The sequence below is a fragment of the Tinamus guttatus genome, unplaced genomic scaffold, assembly GCF_059628265.1.
Source record: "Tinamus guttatus ecotype Peru unplaced genomic scaffold, ASM5962826v1 Tinamus_guttatus_pri_ptg000172l, whole genome shotgun sequence".
In the NCBI taxonomy this organism is placed as follows: Eukaryota; Metazoa; Chordata; class Aves; order Tinamiformes; family Tinamidae; genus Tinamus; species Tinamus guttatus.
This window is the reverse complement of record NW_028288706.1, coordinates 5,492,177-5,508,230: the sequence shown is the minus strand read 5'-3', so window position 1 is coordinate 5,508,230 and position 16,054 is coordinate 5,492,177. Positions and strand designations below refer to the sequence as shown.

Sequence of the window (16,054 nt, the reverse complement as noted above, 5' to 3'; positions counted from 1 at the left end):
AAGGAGAAAAAAAAAGCAAATTCCAAGTAGGCCATGTTCCTTTAAAGCCTTGAGGGCTGCTCCTCCTGCTGTTTCATGTTTCTAGGCACTTAATGGCTATTTAGGGAAACTTTCCTGTGGCTGAAGACTTCTTACCAATCCTGCTTTGGGCAACGCTCAGGGGCACCTCATTAAGAAGCAGAGAAAGTTAATCGGATACCCCTTATGGAACATGATATCTAATTCATAATGCTGTAAATGTTACTTTGTGTTGAATATTTCACCTCTGCTGATCACTATTATTTGTGGGCTAATATTGTATTATGCATTATGTCCTGTGGTGAACATCTAGTAATAGACTTGTTACATCACTTCGCCTGTTTCTCAGTGGTATATGTGAACAATATTAGTTAAAACGTACACATTTCTTTGGCAGTACAACTGTCATCCTGCATGTAGATATTCATATTAAAGCACATGTAACTACCCAGGATAACCAGCCATTTAGCCTGCTTTTGACACAGTTACGCTTTCCCCTGTCCGGCAGAACTCGTCAATTAGCATTGGAAATCCCTGGTTAAAACACTGCTGTTAAGAAATCCCGTGATTGCGTAGTGAGGGCATCTGGGGGAAATGGTGATTTTGGGGACGGGAGAGGAGACCATGGGTTTTACTGTGTAAGAGATGCTTGGGGAGGGAGATCTTGTGTCAGACCCAGCTGGAGGAGAGCGGAGCTGGGCAGAGTCAGGGCAGCCCTCCCCGTGGAGGCCACCGGGAATGGCTGGGAGGCGGCTGGGCCTGAGCCCACGCAGTCCAGGGTCTCCCTCTGTTACGCACTGGTGCCTCCACCAGCGATAGGCCCAAAAGAGGAAATCCAAATCTCGTGACGTGTGTTTCATAGCGAATCCCAAGAATCGTGTATGTGGGGGCAGTACCTCCCCAGTCATCCTGGCACTGCAGGTTTTATTTCCCAGAAATACCGTAGCCCTCAAAACCGAGACAGTTGGGCCCGTGGGAGTGGCAGGCGCAGCCCAGTCAGCCCTGTAGTTTGTCCTGTAAGAGCCGGGCTGCAGCTCCCCGGCGAGGCGGGTGGACGGGGACGGGCTGCAGGCCGGGGTGCTGCCTGCCGGCTCCACAGCTACACCCCGCCGGGAGCAGAGACCCCGAGAGCTCAGCAGGGCATCCCAAGTGAGGAGCAGGGGTGGAAATGGTGAAAATTGGACTGTTTCAGATGCTGTTTGAGATTGACTCAAGTGGCACTCTCGCTTGGATCCTTATATTTATTTCTGTAGCCTCTGAACATGGATCTTATTCTGTTCCTAGGCCTGAGATCGAGGGGAGGGAAAGCGTGGGAGGGAAGCCGTGGATTGAGAGATGCTCTAATAAAACTGGCTAGTAAATGTTGTCTTAATATTGTTGACAATTCTGTAAAGTTCCTTTTTATGAGAATTTCTGTTTTAGCAATTTGCTCTTTTTTTTGACCCTCCTTTTTAAAGAGAAAATGTGACACTTGTGAAAAGCTTGTAAGAAAAGCAGTTTCTTTTTTTTTTTTCTCGATGATAGATCCTATAGTTAATTAAGGTTGTGAATTTTTATTTTTTGCCTTGTTTTTAATTAACGTTTGTCATTCAGAATAGGATGTGTGAAAATGTTTAAATGGCAAAACAAAACGATTTTTGTGCAATTAACAAAGCTACTGGCAAGGAAAAAAAATAAAAACCTTTCTTGGTAACACCATGTTCTTGTGGCAGTTTCTGAAGCCCCTCAGGCCTGTGGTAGCATTAAAAAGCGCATGTGTGCTTCCTACCCTCCCAAAATGGAGGTTGAAAAACACCTCAGAAAGCATCTTGGTGCTAGAAGCAGCCTGATCTTGCAGGGGAGGTTCCCCAAAGGATGGGCTTGGATAAACTCAGTCTCCCACGCACAGCAGAGCTGTCTGCATTTGGACCAAAGGGAAGATGAAGCTTGGAGTGAAGAACCACGAGGTATGTTAGCTCATGAACTTTCCAGTGATTAGAAATTTGTCTTGTCCCAGTGACGTGCTGTTGGGAGCCCAACAGACTCTGTGTGGACTCCCCTTTCTTCTAGCACGTGTTTTTTTGAGCACCAACTCTTGTAGACTCAGTGGGGAATGACATTTTCCAATGAGGTGAAGACAGGATCTCTTTACTTAAAGAGTTTGCAAAAACTGTAGTACTGCTCCCTGAAGAACCAGGCAATATTTACTGTTGAGTACCAGCTGTGCATTGTTCATGGCAACATAGATGTACTGATACTTCCCCCAGAGGGGCTCATGCTGACAGCAGTTAGTAAATGTTCTGCTTTAGTTAAAAGGAGGGACGATAAAGAAAATGAATGTTGTGACTGAAAGCAAAGCAGAAGGTGATGTGTGGCGGAGCTGTGCTTGGGTTCACAGCGCCCTGGGAATGGGGAGAGCTGCTGCTGCACTGCCTCCAGTGAGGAATGCCTGTGTGTCCGGAACCCTCTTCCTCGCCTGGTGAAGAGACCGTCCTTGAGCTTGGTGAAGCTGCTGTGCAAGAGGGGCCGGGCCGTGTCGGTGCCTCTGCCGCGCTGCGAGCCTGGCCCTCCTCGGGTACCAACCGGCCTGGGCACTTGCTCAGGGCAGTGTAACGTTGTGGGGTCAGAGCGGGGGTAGCTGTTGACCCGTTTCTGTGGAAGGATTTTTAAAGGCCGCGTGCGCATCTCTTATTTAAAAAATATTATTTACTCTTCCCCTCCCGCCTCGGTGACGTCACGCGGCGCGCTCTGACGCCACCCTCGCGGCCGGCGAAGGGCGGGGCCGCGGCGGCCATGGCGGCGGCGATGGCGAGCGCGGCGGAGCGCGCCGTGCTGGTGAGGGCCGCGCCGCGCCGTGCCGCGCCGCGCCGTGCCGTGCCGCGCCGTGCCGCGCCGTGCCGGGCCGGGCCGTGCCGTGCCGGGCCGGGCCGTGCCGTGCCGCGCCGCGCCGGGCTGGAGCAGCGGGGCGCGCTCGGCGGCCCCTGGCGTCGCCGCTTGGTTCCGCTGGGGCCCGGGAAGCCCCCCCTGGGCCGCTGCGCGGAGCTTGTTTGGGTGCTGGAGCGTGGGCAAAACGCTGCGCAGCTCGTGGTGCCGGCGCCGCCGCGGAGGGCAGGTGGAAGAAGCAGTAAAAATTCCTGTAGAGGGAGAGGAACTTTCATGGATACGCAGCTAGGCGGGCGGGAAGCAATAGGTAAAGCCCAGGAACCCAGCTCTTTCCCAAAGGCACGGTTAGGGATGCGGCGACTCGCGTTCCTCCTGCTTGCGTCTGTTCATCCGCTCTTGCACAAGCGGGTGTTCCTGCAGCAGCCTCTGGTCGTTCTGTGTTTTTCGCGGTGAGCAAGAGGTGTCTAGCAGAGAAACCAGGGGCCTGGCGTCTCACTCGCCTGCCTTAAAGTTTCCTTCCAGGAGTTTCCATAAGGTAGCTGGGCTCAGTCTCCTCATCCCTTGTTGCTTTCCCCACTTTTCACATAATGTTCTGACCAGGGCTTGTGGTTTAGCAGTAATGCTTGTGTTTTGGGGATCTGCTTTATACAGGCTTTTCTACAGCAGCCAGCTGGCCGAGACCTGCCATGGTGTCGTCAGATCCAGACTTGTTTGCTGCAGCGTTTACTCAGATAACTCTGAATCCTCTGTTGTTATTTTTTCCCCTGTTTTTTAATTTAGCTTGCCTTATTTTTAAGTTGTGGTTGTTTCGTAAAGTGCAGAAATAGGAGTGCAACTTAAAGGTATCACAGCTTTTGGTGGAACTTTCACCCTGTACAGTCTGTTTCTCCCATTGCTCTGGTTGTTGGTACAATGCTTTGTGTGGATGCTGTTCTGTCGAACAAAGTTGAAAGTGGAATAGGAACAATTCACTTGTCTGTGGAGGAAAAGTGAAGAGTAGGCACCTGACCAGGTCAGGTGGAAAAAAATATATGTTTTTCTTTTAGCAGTTGATGTAAACTGCTTGTGCCTAGCAGTATGCTTAGTGTGGGTGTTTGGCAGACGCTTCAAATGACTGTACTGCTATTTTTCCATGCATAGGAAGAAGAATTTAAGTGGCTTTTACAAGAAGAGGTTCATGCTGTCTTGAAACAGCTGCAGGATATTTTGAAGGTAAGGGTTGCTTGGTCTGGTTTGGTCGTGTGGATTTTTCTTTGCTCTTGTATGTGAGGAATAGGGGTAAACTTCCCTGGAGCAGAAGGGCAGCGGGTCATTGTGTCCAGTGCAGTCACCACTCATTGTTTGCCCCCTGCTTCTCACAACTGCATTATAAAGTAGGAGTCTCCTAGTTTGCTCTGTTCTTGACCCTCTGCTGAGAGAGCTCGTTTGGAGGCATCGGGACGTGTCCGCCAGGCGTTTGCCTGAGATGTGAACATTCGCAACAGAAAATCGGGAGCTTCCTTAGACTCCATCATGTGATGGTGGAAAGCAGGTGTATTAACCTGATAACCCCTAGCTGGCCAGCCAGTGCTGTGCAGTAGTCAGCAGCGTGTGCTTGCTGCATTTGAAACAGCCTCTTCTTCAGCACGTGCTGCTCTTCCAGAGCACCGAGGTGCCGGCGGAGCCACGCGCGGGCGCAGGCGGCTCTAGCCGCGGAGCTGTGCGGGCTCGTGGCGGCTGCCGGCTCCCCGCACCGGCCCTGGCAACCGCGCAGCACCAGGTATAGGGGCTGAAGAGGAACATGCAGGAGGATAACGTATGTTCTCCTGCTAGATCAGTTTTCAGCAGGCCAGGCCCTTAATGCTGGGAAGTTACCATGAGAAATAACAGGTGATTCAAGAGCAGGGGCGCCAACGTGAAGATGTAGGCAGGGAAAAGTATCAAAGAAGGTAACACTAGCTCTGTTTCAGAATGTAGCTTTATAATAGATGAGGCTAATCTGCAGTACCTGTTCTGGAGAATCTCTCATAGTTTTCAAGATGAAGCATGGTTAAAAGGACAGTAGCTAGCTAGTAAAACCAGTTGGGGTCCTGTTACAGTTTGAAGGTTATCTTGTGTATAAAAAACACTTGCTTTTGTACTGTAGCTCCAGGCCCAGTGTTTTCCTGAGAGCGGGGCAGTGCGCCAGCAGTCCGAAGGCCACGTACGTACTGGGCTGTGTAAGGTGAATTTCCTGCTGTGTGGAGCTCAGCAATTCCCCCAGCTCATGTGTGGGCACTAACATCTTCCTCTGGTTCTAGAGGCCTGAGCTATAACAGTGAATTTCCTGCTGCTTTCCTACAGCTTTGTGGTGAAGCAAACTGAGCCTTCTGCTGTGCTAAGCTCACTCTTAGAAAAGAATGAGGGAAATCCTTGTCCTGCTCCTTTTTTTTTTTTTTTTTTTACCAGTCAGGATACTGGAGACTCGCAAACCTTGCTGTGCCGTCTCAGACCACTCACCGGCCTTTTATCTTCTGCTCCTGTGTTGTCTTTGTCTTGGGCACAGAAACTCCCGCACTTACCACGTGCTCTCTCTTGGACAGGAGGCTTCTCACAGGTTTGCTCTGCCTGTGAGTGGTTCGGAAGGAGCGATCAAGCAGGAGAACTTTGTGCTGAGCACTTCAGGGTAAGTGGCTGCACTGCCAGCGCGTTCCTTCTGCTCTGCTGGTGCTCTCAGGTGGGGATGTGCTTGGCTGTGCTTGCCAGAGGCAAGTCACTGGTGAGATGAAGGGGTGCTAGAGAACTGTTCCTGCTGTCCTTGCTCCATGAAGTGCCTGTGACGCTCAAGAAATCTCCTGTTTCTGGAGAAACAACGTTATTATATTATGCATAACATAAAACTGCATTATTATATTGTAGTCTGGAAAACAGCATTATTACTTACGTGAGCATCTTCACTGATGGTCTGCGTGGCTTTTCCAGAGCGGAGGGGTTTCCTTCAGTACAACCCAAATCCCGTACTCTCACAGAAGGCTGTTTTACGAGTGTGTTCTGGGAGCTGCCTTAGACCTGTGCAGTTTCCTACTGAAATCTCTAATGCAGTTACTGTTTCCTGACCTTTCGCAGCTGTGTTGTGTCAGGGCACTGCTATCTATGCAGTCCTTGCCAAGGGGACCTAGTCTGATTTCCTGGGGCTGGTGGATTGAGTTAAAAGACCTGAATTCTGGCCTTGGTTCAGTTTCTGGCTCTGACCTTGGGTAAATCTTAACCTTTGTCTTAATCTCCCTAAAATAGCAAAGATAAATCTACCTGTTAGAGCCAACCAACACCTGTGCAAAAGGTGCTACTGAAGTGCAGTTCTGAAATTACATTTGAAATAGGTGTTCTTTTTTTGACCTTCAGTGTAGTCCTGTGTCTGGACAGCTGCACTCTGGCAGTTTGCAGGCTTGCTGCAAAATAGGGGAATTTTAATCCTTGGAAACAGTTTGATGAGACTGCAGTGCTTTTCTGCACTTGTACATGAAGCACGTAGCACTCCTGTGTCATAATCTCTCCATATCTCATGTTTGTTCCTGTTAGAGCCGCTTTTAACAGCCACCGAGTTGTTGATAGGTAATACATGCAGTCAGCTGGGTTCAGAACAGAATGTAATGTAGACAGGGCAGTTATGTGGCTATAAAGAATGTGACAGCAGCTGAGAAGGCTAAAAGGGCTGAAAACTGGGGATTTGAAATTGTGTGTAGAGAAAGCATATACCATGGAGGAGCTCGAGACCCTCTTTGGAGATGTCATCTGTATCCCCCAAGCAAACCCTTGTCCAGCAGTGGAGATGTTTTGTCTCCTGCCCCTGTGTTTTGCCCTGGGACCTTGGCTGGCCGCGTGGCGTGGGGCGGGTGCTGCTGTGCTGGCAGCTGCTGTGGGTGTCTCTTGCCTTCCTTGACCTCTGTTGCCTGGATGCCTCTTGTCGTTTCAGCACAGACCAGGTGAAAGGTGTGTTAACGCTTCAGGGAGATGCCTTGTGTCAAGCAGTGAGTACTTGCCATGCTTCTTGCTTTGTACTACATTGGGGAATGATGGAGTACTCATTCCTATTATGTTTATTATTTAAGGTAGGCTGGAAATACTTAACATTTTAGCAACTATTGAAAGTTGTCAGGATCCAGCAGCTCACATACCCATGTCCGATGACAACTGGCTTATTTATGCTACTGAGTTGTGCCAGTGCCAAGGATGGTTTTGCAAAAGCTGGGGTGCCAGCTGAACTGTGCACTTGGTGTGAGATGCCTCCAGGTTGAGTTACTTGGGTGAAGGCAGTCGGTGAGCTGCTGCCCCTGACTGAAGTGTGTTGATATGGTGATGGCAGGTAGTGCTGCTAATACCAAATCTCTGTGGTGAATGAGGCAGTGGGATTGTACATGGATTTATTGCCCATATTGTCAGTAATGTTTGGTGCAATATCAGATTTTCTCATCAGCCTTCTGACTGGAGCTGATGGGTCTTGCCTGGCTCACAGTTCACTGAATGCCTCATTGCTTATCCTTTGTATTAACCTATTGCTGGAAAAGGAAGGTGGTTCTGGCTGTGCCAGGACTTCCTTTAGTTGCTTGCGAAGGCAGCCTGTGAGCTCGAGTGGGGTGGGACTGGCAGATCCTGTGTTTTGGGTATGAGGGTGACTTCCTCTCACATGTTTGTTTCTTCCTTCAAGGACATTAATTTGAAAATGCCCAGAAATAATCAGCTCCTGCACTTTGCATTTCGGGAAGACAAACAGTGGAAGCTGCAGCAGGTACTGTTAGCTTTAGGTAACTGCCCTTGTGCAGAGTTTGTGCTTCCCCATCAGCATGTGTAGCTCCTTGCTATTGGGGAGGGAGTGTGATCTCCATTCTGCATTATCCAACTCCAATGGCGAAAGCTGAGGGAGGAAATGGATAAAAGTAAATTGGAGTTACAGAGCTAGTACAGAGGTTTGTGCTGCTTGTTCCTGAGGCACTAGCAAGCTGAAGGTTTCCTTAGCTGCAGTCATAATACTTTAAAAGGGGTGCCTTGGGTGCTTGCACAGTCCTGGCCTTGTGACTTTTTGTAAAACCAAGACTGTTAGGGCAGAGAGTGATTTTGAAGGCTTTGAACTCAATAACTTTTGTTCTGACACACTTCTTACTGCCGAGAGCAAATCTCACTGCCTTGTTTTTCTGTAGCATAGCTGAATTCCTTCCATAAAGGAGTTAAAAGAATGTGACTAGTCAGAGCATTGACTCTTCCCACAGATTTAGTGGGAGAAGCTTAATTTCAGAGCATCCAAGGCCCTGACTTGAAGATAGCTTCCCACAGTTAATCTGTCATAGCTTAGCAGGTTGGAGAAAGATGTATATCAGATACTTTACTATGCCATACCTTAGATTTTTTTTTTTTTGAGTGCAGGTAATCAGTGTATTTGGTCTTTGAGTGCAGTTTGCAATGGCTTTCAGGAATGGAGTGCTCGACATCACTGGTCCTTCAGGGCAGCAGCCCTATTTTTATTGCTAATCCAGGTTGTAGGTGTCAGACTGTCTATGTCCAGTTCTTCAGCAGAGATCACTAATGCATCTGAATAGGTGTCTGCTCTTCAGAGAAAAACAGCCTTTGTAACGTTTGAGTCATCACTATTTCATCTGAGTTAAAGAGATAGTCGAGGGAACCCTTAATTTCTAGTGTATATTGTAGGGAGTGCTTCTTTAATAGGTCTGTATTTTGTACTTTTGCAGATCCAGGATGCTAGAAACCATGTTAATCAAGCAATTTACCTGCTTATGAACAGAGATGTAAACTACCAGTTCAAAACGGGCTCGGAGGTCCTCAAGGTGAGAAGAAAGTGCACTCAATTTGGGAAGGAATGCACATGTTTCTTTCCTCCCTCTTTAAAGTGCATGTTACTGTTTGAGTCTCTGTTGGAAATGTATTCCCCAGCCTAGGCATATGTACCTGGGTCAAGAGTTGCTTCATATTTGATATGGGACTGTAGCAGTGTGACATCAGAAACGTGGCTGTAAATCTCTGTGATTGCCTGAGCAGTTAGTGCCCTGTAGCACAGTGGTGATGTTTTGAGAGCATCTCCTCTGCTCTTTTCTAAATGATGCTGTTACGTAAGTCATGCTCTCCCCAGTTGGTCAGTGCTTTTGGGCAGAGGAGAAATGAGGTGGCCGTCAGCAAACTATGGTTACTACTATGGATTATGGTTACTGCTCACGATTTACTGATGATCTGAAAGTGCTTTCTCACTTGCAGTAATGGCATTGCTGTCTGGTACAGACCAGCTGCTGTGTGGCACAGTGCCCAGCTGTCTCCTTGGAAATGCTGTCTGGACCATATAGAGTTCAGACTTATTTATTAGAAACTCACCACAGTATTGAGCATAAGAAAGCTAAACCAACTTAGTATCCAGACAGGCAAGGGCCTTCAATGAGGAGGAGGTGCAGAAATCAAACTATTTCTTTTTTACCTTTGGATGAAAGGGAAGAGAGAGAAGTTGGTCCCCATCTTAGCAGTCATGAGCTCTATACCAGATGTGTGTTGCTTCCTACTTTTCTCTAGTGTGCCATAGGGATCTTATGGATGCAAATCTCTCTCAGAGGAAAAATTTGATTTAAAACTAACCTTGGTTGAAATTCAGGACAGTAGAATATTACAGGCTCTGTGCTGGCAGGCTGTAGGAGCAGCAAGAGCTCCTGAGGGATGTGTCTGCACTTTCAATGACTTATTACCACAGAGGAACTTCTGGTTGAGAGGGATCCTGCAAGAGATAACAGGCTAATGAGTGCAGTTTTGATGCGGAGATAAAAGTGCAATTAGCAGGACATGCCTCTAACTTACCTGCACTGATCAAGCAGATTGCAAGTCTAACCCAATCTGAGGTCAAGAGATCTTTGGTCTCCATTGGCCCAATATCTACATGAATTCTCCTTCACCTGGATTGTTCTGGTTTTAATATCTATAAAAGGCTGCAGCACTCTGCAGTGTGACTGTGTAGGGATCACCTCTCAGTAGTGTGCTCTTTATATTTTTGCAGCTCATGGATGCTGTGATGTTGCAGCTCACGAGAGCTCGGAATCGGCTCACCACTCCAGCCACCCTGACTCTACCAGAAATTGCCTGCGGTGGTCTCACAGTAAGTATGTGCCGCTCTACATCTGCATACAACCTGGCAGCACCCAATTGCCAGGATCTTTTGTTGCATTTCAGTGGGATTGGGGTTTAGAAGTGCCCCTGAGGCCCAAAGAGAGAAAGCAGAAGTAGATGAGAACTCTGAGCTCAGTGGTGTTTTTGACTGCTGTGTATCTCCCCGTGGAAGAGCTTGGGCGTAAGGACTCCAGCTCTACGAGATTCTGGTGTGTGCCTTGAAAACTTGTCGGGCTGATTTGGCCTTGTGAGCACCAGTAAGAGGAATCATGGAACGTTGCTCCATCCTCCTCCGTCACCAATGCTTATACCTGTACCCCTTGGTCAGGTTCAGCAAGAGGAACAACTGTTCCTTGCATGCTAGTCTCCTTGCTCGATATCTTTGTTGCTTTCCTAATGTCCCTCTCACTGTGAGGTAACTGCAGTATCACTTAGAAAAAAAAGTATTGATTTCTTTGCTTTAAAAATAACAGTCCTTTCACTGATGAAGAAACTACTTATCTTCTCACCAGAAAATGTTCACCCCTGCTCTGCCTCCAGACATCCTTGTGAATTTCTATATTAACCTGAATAAGCTGTGCCTGACTGTCTACCAACTCCATGTGCTGCAGCCCAGCACAACCAAGGTGACGCCTTCTGTTGCTTCAGCCTCCTTTATTCACCTTTCCCAGACCTCCTCCCTGAGGAGGAGGTTGCACTGTTAGGTGGTATACTGCTTATAAGTTATATAACTTCATGTATTAACTTATATATAAGTTAAAACAGAAATGACTATGTCTGTATTTAGAACTGCTGCAGCTGAAACACTGTATTTAAATTTAGTTTGGCACATGGCCACTTTAGTCAAGCAGGAAGTATCAGTGTTCTGGAAAAAGCTAGTGAGTATTTTTTTTTGCTAAATAATGCTTTATATTGCATGACATAATGGTGATTTTTAGAATTTTTGGAAGGTTATAGTTGTATTATTTCCTTTTTAATCAAAATAGCATCTCCAGGTCTTATAATTTGAGTTTTGATGTTTTTTCTTCTGTTTCACATTTCTACATTGAGAGTGTTACACATAGATCAGCTTGATATCTCATATAAACAGAATTAAACTCTTAAGGATAATGAAATGCAATCGCTCCATAAGGATGTTTTTCCTAAAATCTCTCTTCTGTTTTCCTTCTGCATCTTCAGATCAGTACAAATATACTCCTGTCATGCTAAAATTTAGAGCTAAATTAGCCTCAGCCACTCTGTAGACTTTTCTTTCTGATGAAGCAAGGAGTCAAATATCACAGATTTAATATGTTAATTACACTTTCTTAAACAGATGCATATATAATACAGATATTTGTTGATATAAGGCTAATGTAACCGCAAATCTTAAGGTTCTCTAAATAGTTTATTTACTGTGGCCAACTTCTAATGGCTTCTGCTTTCTCCTCTAGAACTTCAAGCCTGCTGGAGGGTCTGTTCTGCACAATCCTGGCGCTATGTTGTAAGTGTTGTTACTACAACACTGTGAGCTGTGTAATGTGGATAGGAGGATGCTGAGGATAAGATTGAAGTGGCTGTAAGCAGCCTTGAAAAGGGCCCATGAGGAGCATCTGCTAAGTGGGAAATCAGGACTGAGCTATTTGCTCTGGCTCTGAATGCATGTGTACCTGTGTTTCTTTAAAGTGTTTCTTTAATGACTTTGTTAGAGAGGCCCAGAGATCCAGTTTTTCAGGATACAGCCCATGCATAGACTGTGATGAGGTTGGCAAGAGATTGGACTTGTCAGCCAAAAAGCGCATTAACTGTTGGCATTGCAATCTGCGTTTCCTGTATTGTTCCTCTCTGGAAAGTGGTAATGTTCCTACTTAAACTTTATTTAGTTTTTGCTTGTCTCTGAGTCTGATCAGGAGCAGACTGAGACGTTTTTGTTCTGTAACTTTGCCAGGTGCTGTTTTAAGTGTAGTAGAAGTCGTGGTGATCTCTCATGAAAAGAGAACAGTGGAGGTGTGTGTGAAGCTGTGCTCTTGTTTCTCCACAGTGAGCTTGGCAACCAGAGGTATGAAGTCAGCCATGTTCATAAAGTGGAAAGTGTTGTGCCGTGGTTAAATGACGCCCTTGTCTTCTTCACAGTTTCACTGCAGCTTTGCCAGCAGCTGAAGGACAAGGTAATGGCCTTAATAAAGAAGCTTTGTTTTTAAAGGATCCCAGCTGTTAAAAGGACTTCAGATTGCCTAAAAATGTTATATGATGTTATTCAGTATGTGTGTGTGTGTGTAGGTATATCTATAAAAAAATATTGTACAGAAAGCAAGTGGTGAATATACTACAGTACTCTGGAACCAAACAGCTGGTTGGCACTGCTCATCAGACAGACTTCTAGGATGGATGTAGTAGCATGGCAGATGTGTTTGCTGACCTAGTGACTAGATGGAGAGGAGTGTGTTCTCATTCATGAGTTGGATGTTGGGAAATGCCAAGGTCCTGGAAAGGAGGTGTAGAAACCTGTTCAGTAAACCAAATTGCAGTAGACCTGCCACCCTGAGCAAGTAACTTTGTGCTGCAAGCTCTGGTGACAACAGTAGCAAATCTGCCCTTCTGAAATGCAGTGCTGGGAAATGCTGTAAAATTCAGTCTTGACACACATTGTATGCTTTTTATTCTATAGTCTGGTGGACCGGGAACTTACCTGCCTCTTCTCTTGCTTTCCAGATCTCTGTTTTCTCCAGTTATTGGAACTACAGGCCGTACTAGTTCTCTGTGGAGTGTCCAAGCCCTTACAGCACTGCCACTGTCTCCCTGTTTATTTGAGTCCAGGTCAGCCAGAGGAGGAGTGCTGTGGTTCACTGCCCTATGTCCCACCATAGGGTAGGTCTGGTGTTTCTGGAGAGGAACCTTCAGTAGCCTTGTCTGAGACTGCTGCATGTGCAGAACACTAAGCAGTGCTGTGTGGTTGGCAAGAGCTTCTGCCTGTCCTTGTTCACAACTGGGTTTGTGGTTAGTGCTTTGCAAAACCCTGATGATCCGCGTAATTCTGTTCAAAGAGACAGTGTAGGGCTGTGGACCACTCTCTCTAACTGTATTTGCACATAGTGCAGTAACTAACTGCTGGGCGATGAGCTGGCTGGGAAGTGATGAAAACAGACTAATCTCACCCTTCACAAGCAGTGCGGGGCTGCCGCTCCATGTAGCAAAATACGGTGTGGTGACCTGGTCCAGCTGAAGTTTTGGCTAGCCCTGAACTTCTCCCTCTTCTGTTCTGTCCCTAACCACGTTAATGATTCCCCTTTGGGGTTTATTCTTACTTGCTGCTATTTGAACTCTTTTTTTCCCTGGCATCAATGTGATCATCTATATTAATATTTTTTCCCAAGCCCTAGTTGGGCCACTTGTTTTTTTCCAGGTTTATTATCTTGTTTTCACTCTCAGCTTCTGGAGCTGCCCCAGTACCTAGAGCAGAGCTCGGGTTCCCACTGTGCAGTCTCACATCCTGTCATTAAACCCAAAGTGAGTACCACGTTGTTCTTATGACTTGTTGCCTATCTGTGGATGCTGCAGTATGTAACTCATTCCTCTAGCCAATGATAGCTGTGAAATAAAGATCTTCAAACCTGCTGTGCTCCTGTGGGTGTCAGTGCTGAGAATAAAGTGTCAAAGACTCTGTGGTTGTTCACAAGTGAGGTTAAGCTGTGCTTAGGTGTGGTATTGGGCATGCTTGATTACTGCTTGGCTAGGGTGGAGGATAGAATACTGTAGTGGTCTCTAGAGGCCAGAGCTTTACAGCTCTTCAAAGGCTGGGATTGGTTTGTGCAGCCTGAACATGCAGCCCTAAAGTGCTGCTCCCAGCAGCTCTTCCAGCTCTCATCCAACACCCAAGTGGTACCTGAAGCATTTCTCAAACTTTTTGTCCATCATGTTTGGAAGGGGCTGTAGAAACTGTCTGTCAAGTGAAAAGGATGCGTAACCTCTCTCCTGTTTGGCTTCAGCTAGCCCTGCCCAGCCTGCAGACAGTCCTTGGAGATTTCCTGGCCAGGGGGCCTTCCCCAGGAGCCCAGCTAGGTGTGTGCTGAGGGAAGGGCTGCGGCCTTGCCTAGCTCCTTTCAAGACACGGCACCTCACAGCTTGTCTTGACTGCACACAGGCTCCTGGTGTGTTCAAAGTGCTATCAAAACCTCTGCTCAAAATGGGAATATAGGCAGGTTGCTTTGATTTTGCTGCCTAGATCTCTGCTCTGGACACATATGGCACTTCATGTTAGCGATCTCCCTTTCTGCCTTTTTGTGAAGCCCCCAAGTGCCAGCCCTATTACTGTTGCAGTCTCCTTGTCTGGGAACTTGGCAGCTGGTTCTGTACCTAGTCCAGTGTGTTCTTGTTTTGCAGGTTGCAGACAGTAATAGTTCTTACAAATGAGTATCAAGCTGATCAGTAAATGTGTTTGTTAGTGAGTAATGAAAGGTGGGAGGTAGAGAGGCATGGACGGGCTAATGCAATAGCAGACTCATTACTGATGCTGTAATTAGTCTTATAACTAGCTGCAGTCCTGGCTTTGTGTATGCACTTAGCAGCCTTTGCTCTGTTTCTGATCTTTCTCTGCTTAGAGAGCAATTAGGCATGTGTGGAACTGCTCACCATCAGCAGCTTCTCAGATTAGAGTGTTTTGATAGTTAATCACCTCTCTGCTGGTTCTGGAGCTGCCTGATCTTCTCTTTAACCTTCCTTGTGTGCAGATGGAGGCTCCTCTTTCAATTCACACCAGTGTGTCAAATCAATATTGCCTCATCCTCTGCAGCCCAGCTCCCTGCTGTGAGGGATATTACACGCAACCCAGTGTGTTTTGTTTCCTTCTGACAAAAATAGCCCACTTTGGTTTTGGAGGGCAGCAGTAGCACTGCAGCAAGCTAAGGACAGAGCAGAACCATAGATGAAGAGCAAGAAGAAAGTTTATTTTATGCCCACCTGTAGCCTATCTCCATCTGAACAGCTATTCATGCATTGCCCACTGAGTAGTGACAGAGAGCCAGCAGAATCTCATGCCATCCCTTCTGTGAGTGCATGCAGGGATAGTTGTCTCAATATCCCAGCACTGAACAGACATCGGAGAGCCAATCGGAGAGACAATGATTTATAAAGATATAATCACTTTTTTTTTTTTTCCCTGGAGTTGGAAATGAAATTAAAGGTATTTGTGTGTGTGCTGAGGCCTACTGCTGCTGCCAGGAATTGCTCTGTGTGGTCCCCAACACTCCTAGCCTCACCCTGTCATCCAACTATGGTGAAAATGTTCTTTAACACCCAGAGAGCCATTGCAGGGGCAGGGGCTGCTGACAAGATAGGATATGTACCAAGGCTCCCATGCACAAGCAAGTCCCTGGCTGTGTTTCTGAGTGCCTTGTGCTGGAACCAAGGATCTTGGGGCAGAAATTGGCCTTTCTTGCTCTGTGTGTGCCCCAGCCCAAAGGAGATGCCGAATATCACCCTAAAGCAGGAACTGCACCAGGTTGCATCTGGTTCCCCCAGGGGCTGCAGGGAGGCGGGGTGAGGAGGCCATGCTTCTCACGAGGGAGGCATAGCTGATCTTTGAGATGAAGAGCAAACTTGCCCTTTTGTGCCCAGGCACCCTCCGCAAAGACCATGCTAAGCCTCATGTCACTGCTGCCTTGCACAGAGCAGTTCCAGCTTCACATGCTTGTGTGTCCCCTGGGGAGGGTGAGGAAAAACAGTTTCTAAAGGTGATGCAGCACCTGCATCAGGGAGACTGGCTCGCTGCTCCAAAAGGCTTTACAAGATCTAAAAGTTCTAGGAATGGAGCACAAGACCCTGAAAAGAAATACAGGCTGGCCTCTTATTCAGCCTTTCGAGGGCATTCTGGAGGACAATTACTTGGTAAGAGCCCCCCTGCCTGGGCCAGTGGGTGCATGGCCACTGAGGGGTCCCTGTGAGCCAGCTAAGGCAAGGAGACCTGCCACCGTGCTGCTCGTGTCCCAGGCCTGGCACCCGTGGGGTCAGCTCCACCTCAGCCGGGCTGCCAGGAAACCTGCCTCTTTGCCCTTTATCAAGGATTTATTGGGCACTCCAGAGAAGTGGT

The 16,054-nt window shown here is 47.3% G+C and overlaps 1 protein-coding gene across 1 annotated transcript; it reads left to right on the top strand.

Moving 5' to 3' along the window:
* The first annotated feature begins 2,736 nt into the window (after positions 1-2,736).
* Positions 2,737-13,625, top strand: ROGDI (rogdi atypical leucine zipper). Its single transcript, XM_088523150.1, has 11 exons — positions 2,737-2,832; positions 4,021-4,092; positions 5,442-5,524; positions 6,812-6,866; positions 7,544-7,624; positions 8,580-8,675; positions 9,881-9,979; positions 10,503-10,616; positions 11,424-11,473; positions 12,011-12,137; positions 12,682-13,625. The coding sequence occupies exons 1-11, from the start codon at positions 2,791-2,793 to the stop codon at positions 12,721-12,723; spliced, it is 861 nt and encodes a 286-aa protein (XP_088379276.1). The 5' UTR covers positions 2,737-2,790; the 3' UTR covers positions 12,724-13,625.
* The last annotated feature ends 2,429 nt before the right edge of the window (positions 13,626-16,054 follow it).

Coding starts and splice junctions, on each gene's coding strand:
- ROGDI (XM_088523150.1), top strand. CDS start 2,791: ATGGCGGCGGCGATGGCGAGCGCGGCGGAGCGCGCCGTGCTG. Junction 4,093..5,441: donor AGCTGCAGGATATTTTGAAG/GTAAGGGTTGCT, acceptor TCTCTTGGACAG/GAGGCTTCTCACAGGTTTGC. Junction 11,474..12,010: donor CACAATCCTGGCGCTATGTT/GTAAGTGTTGTT, acceptor GTTTCTCCACAG/TGAGCTTGGCAACCAGAGGT.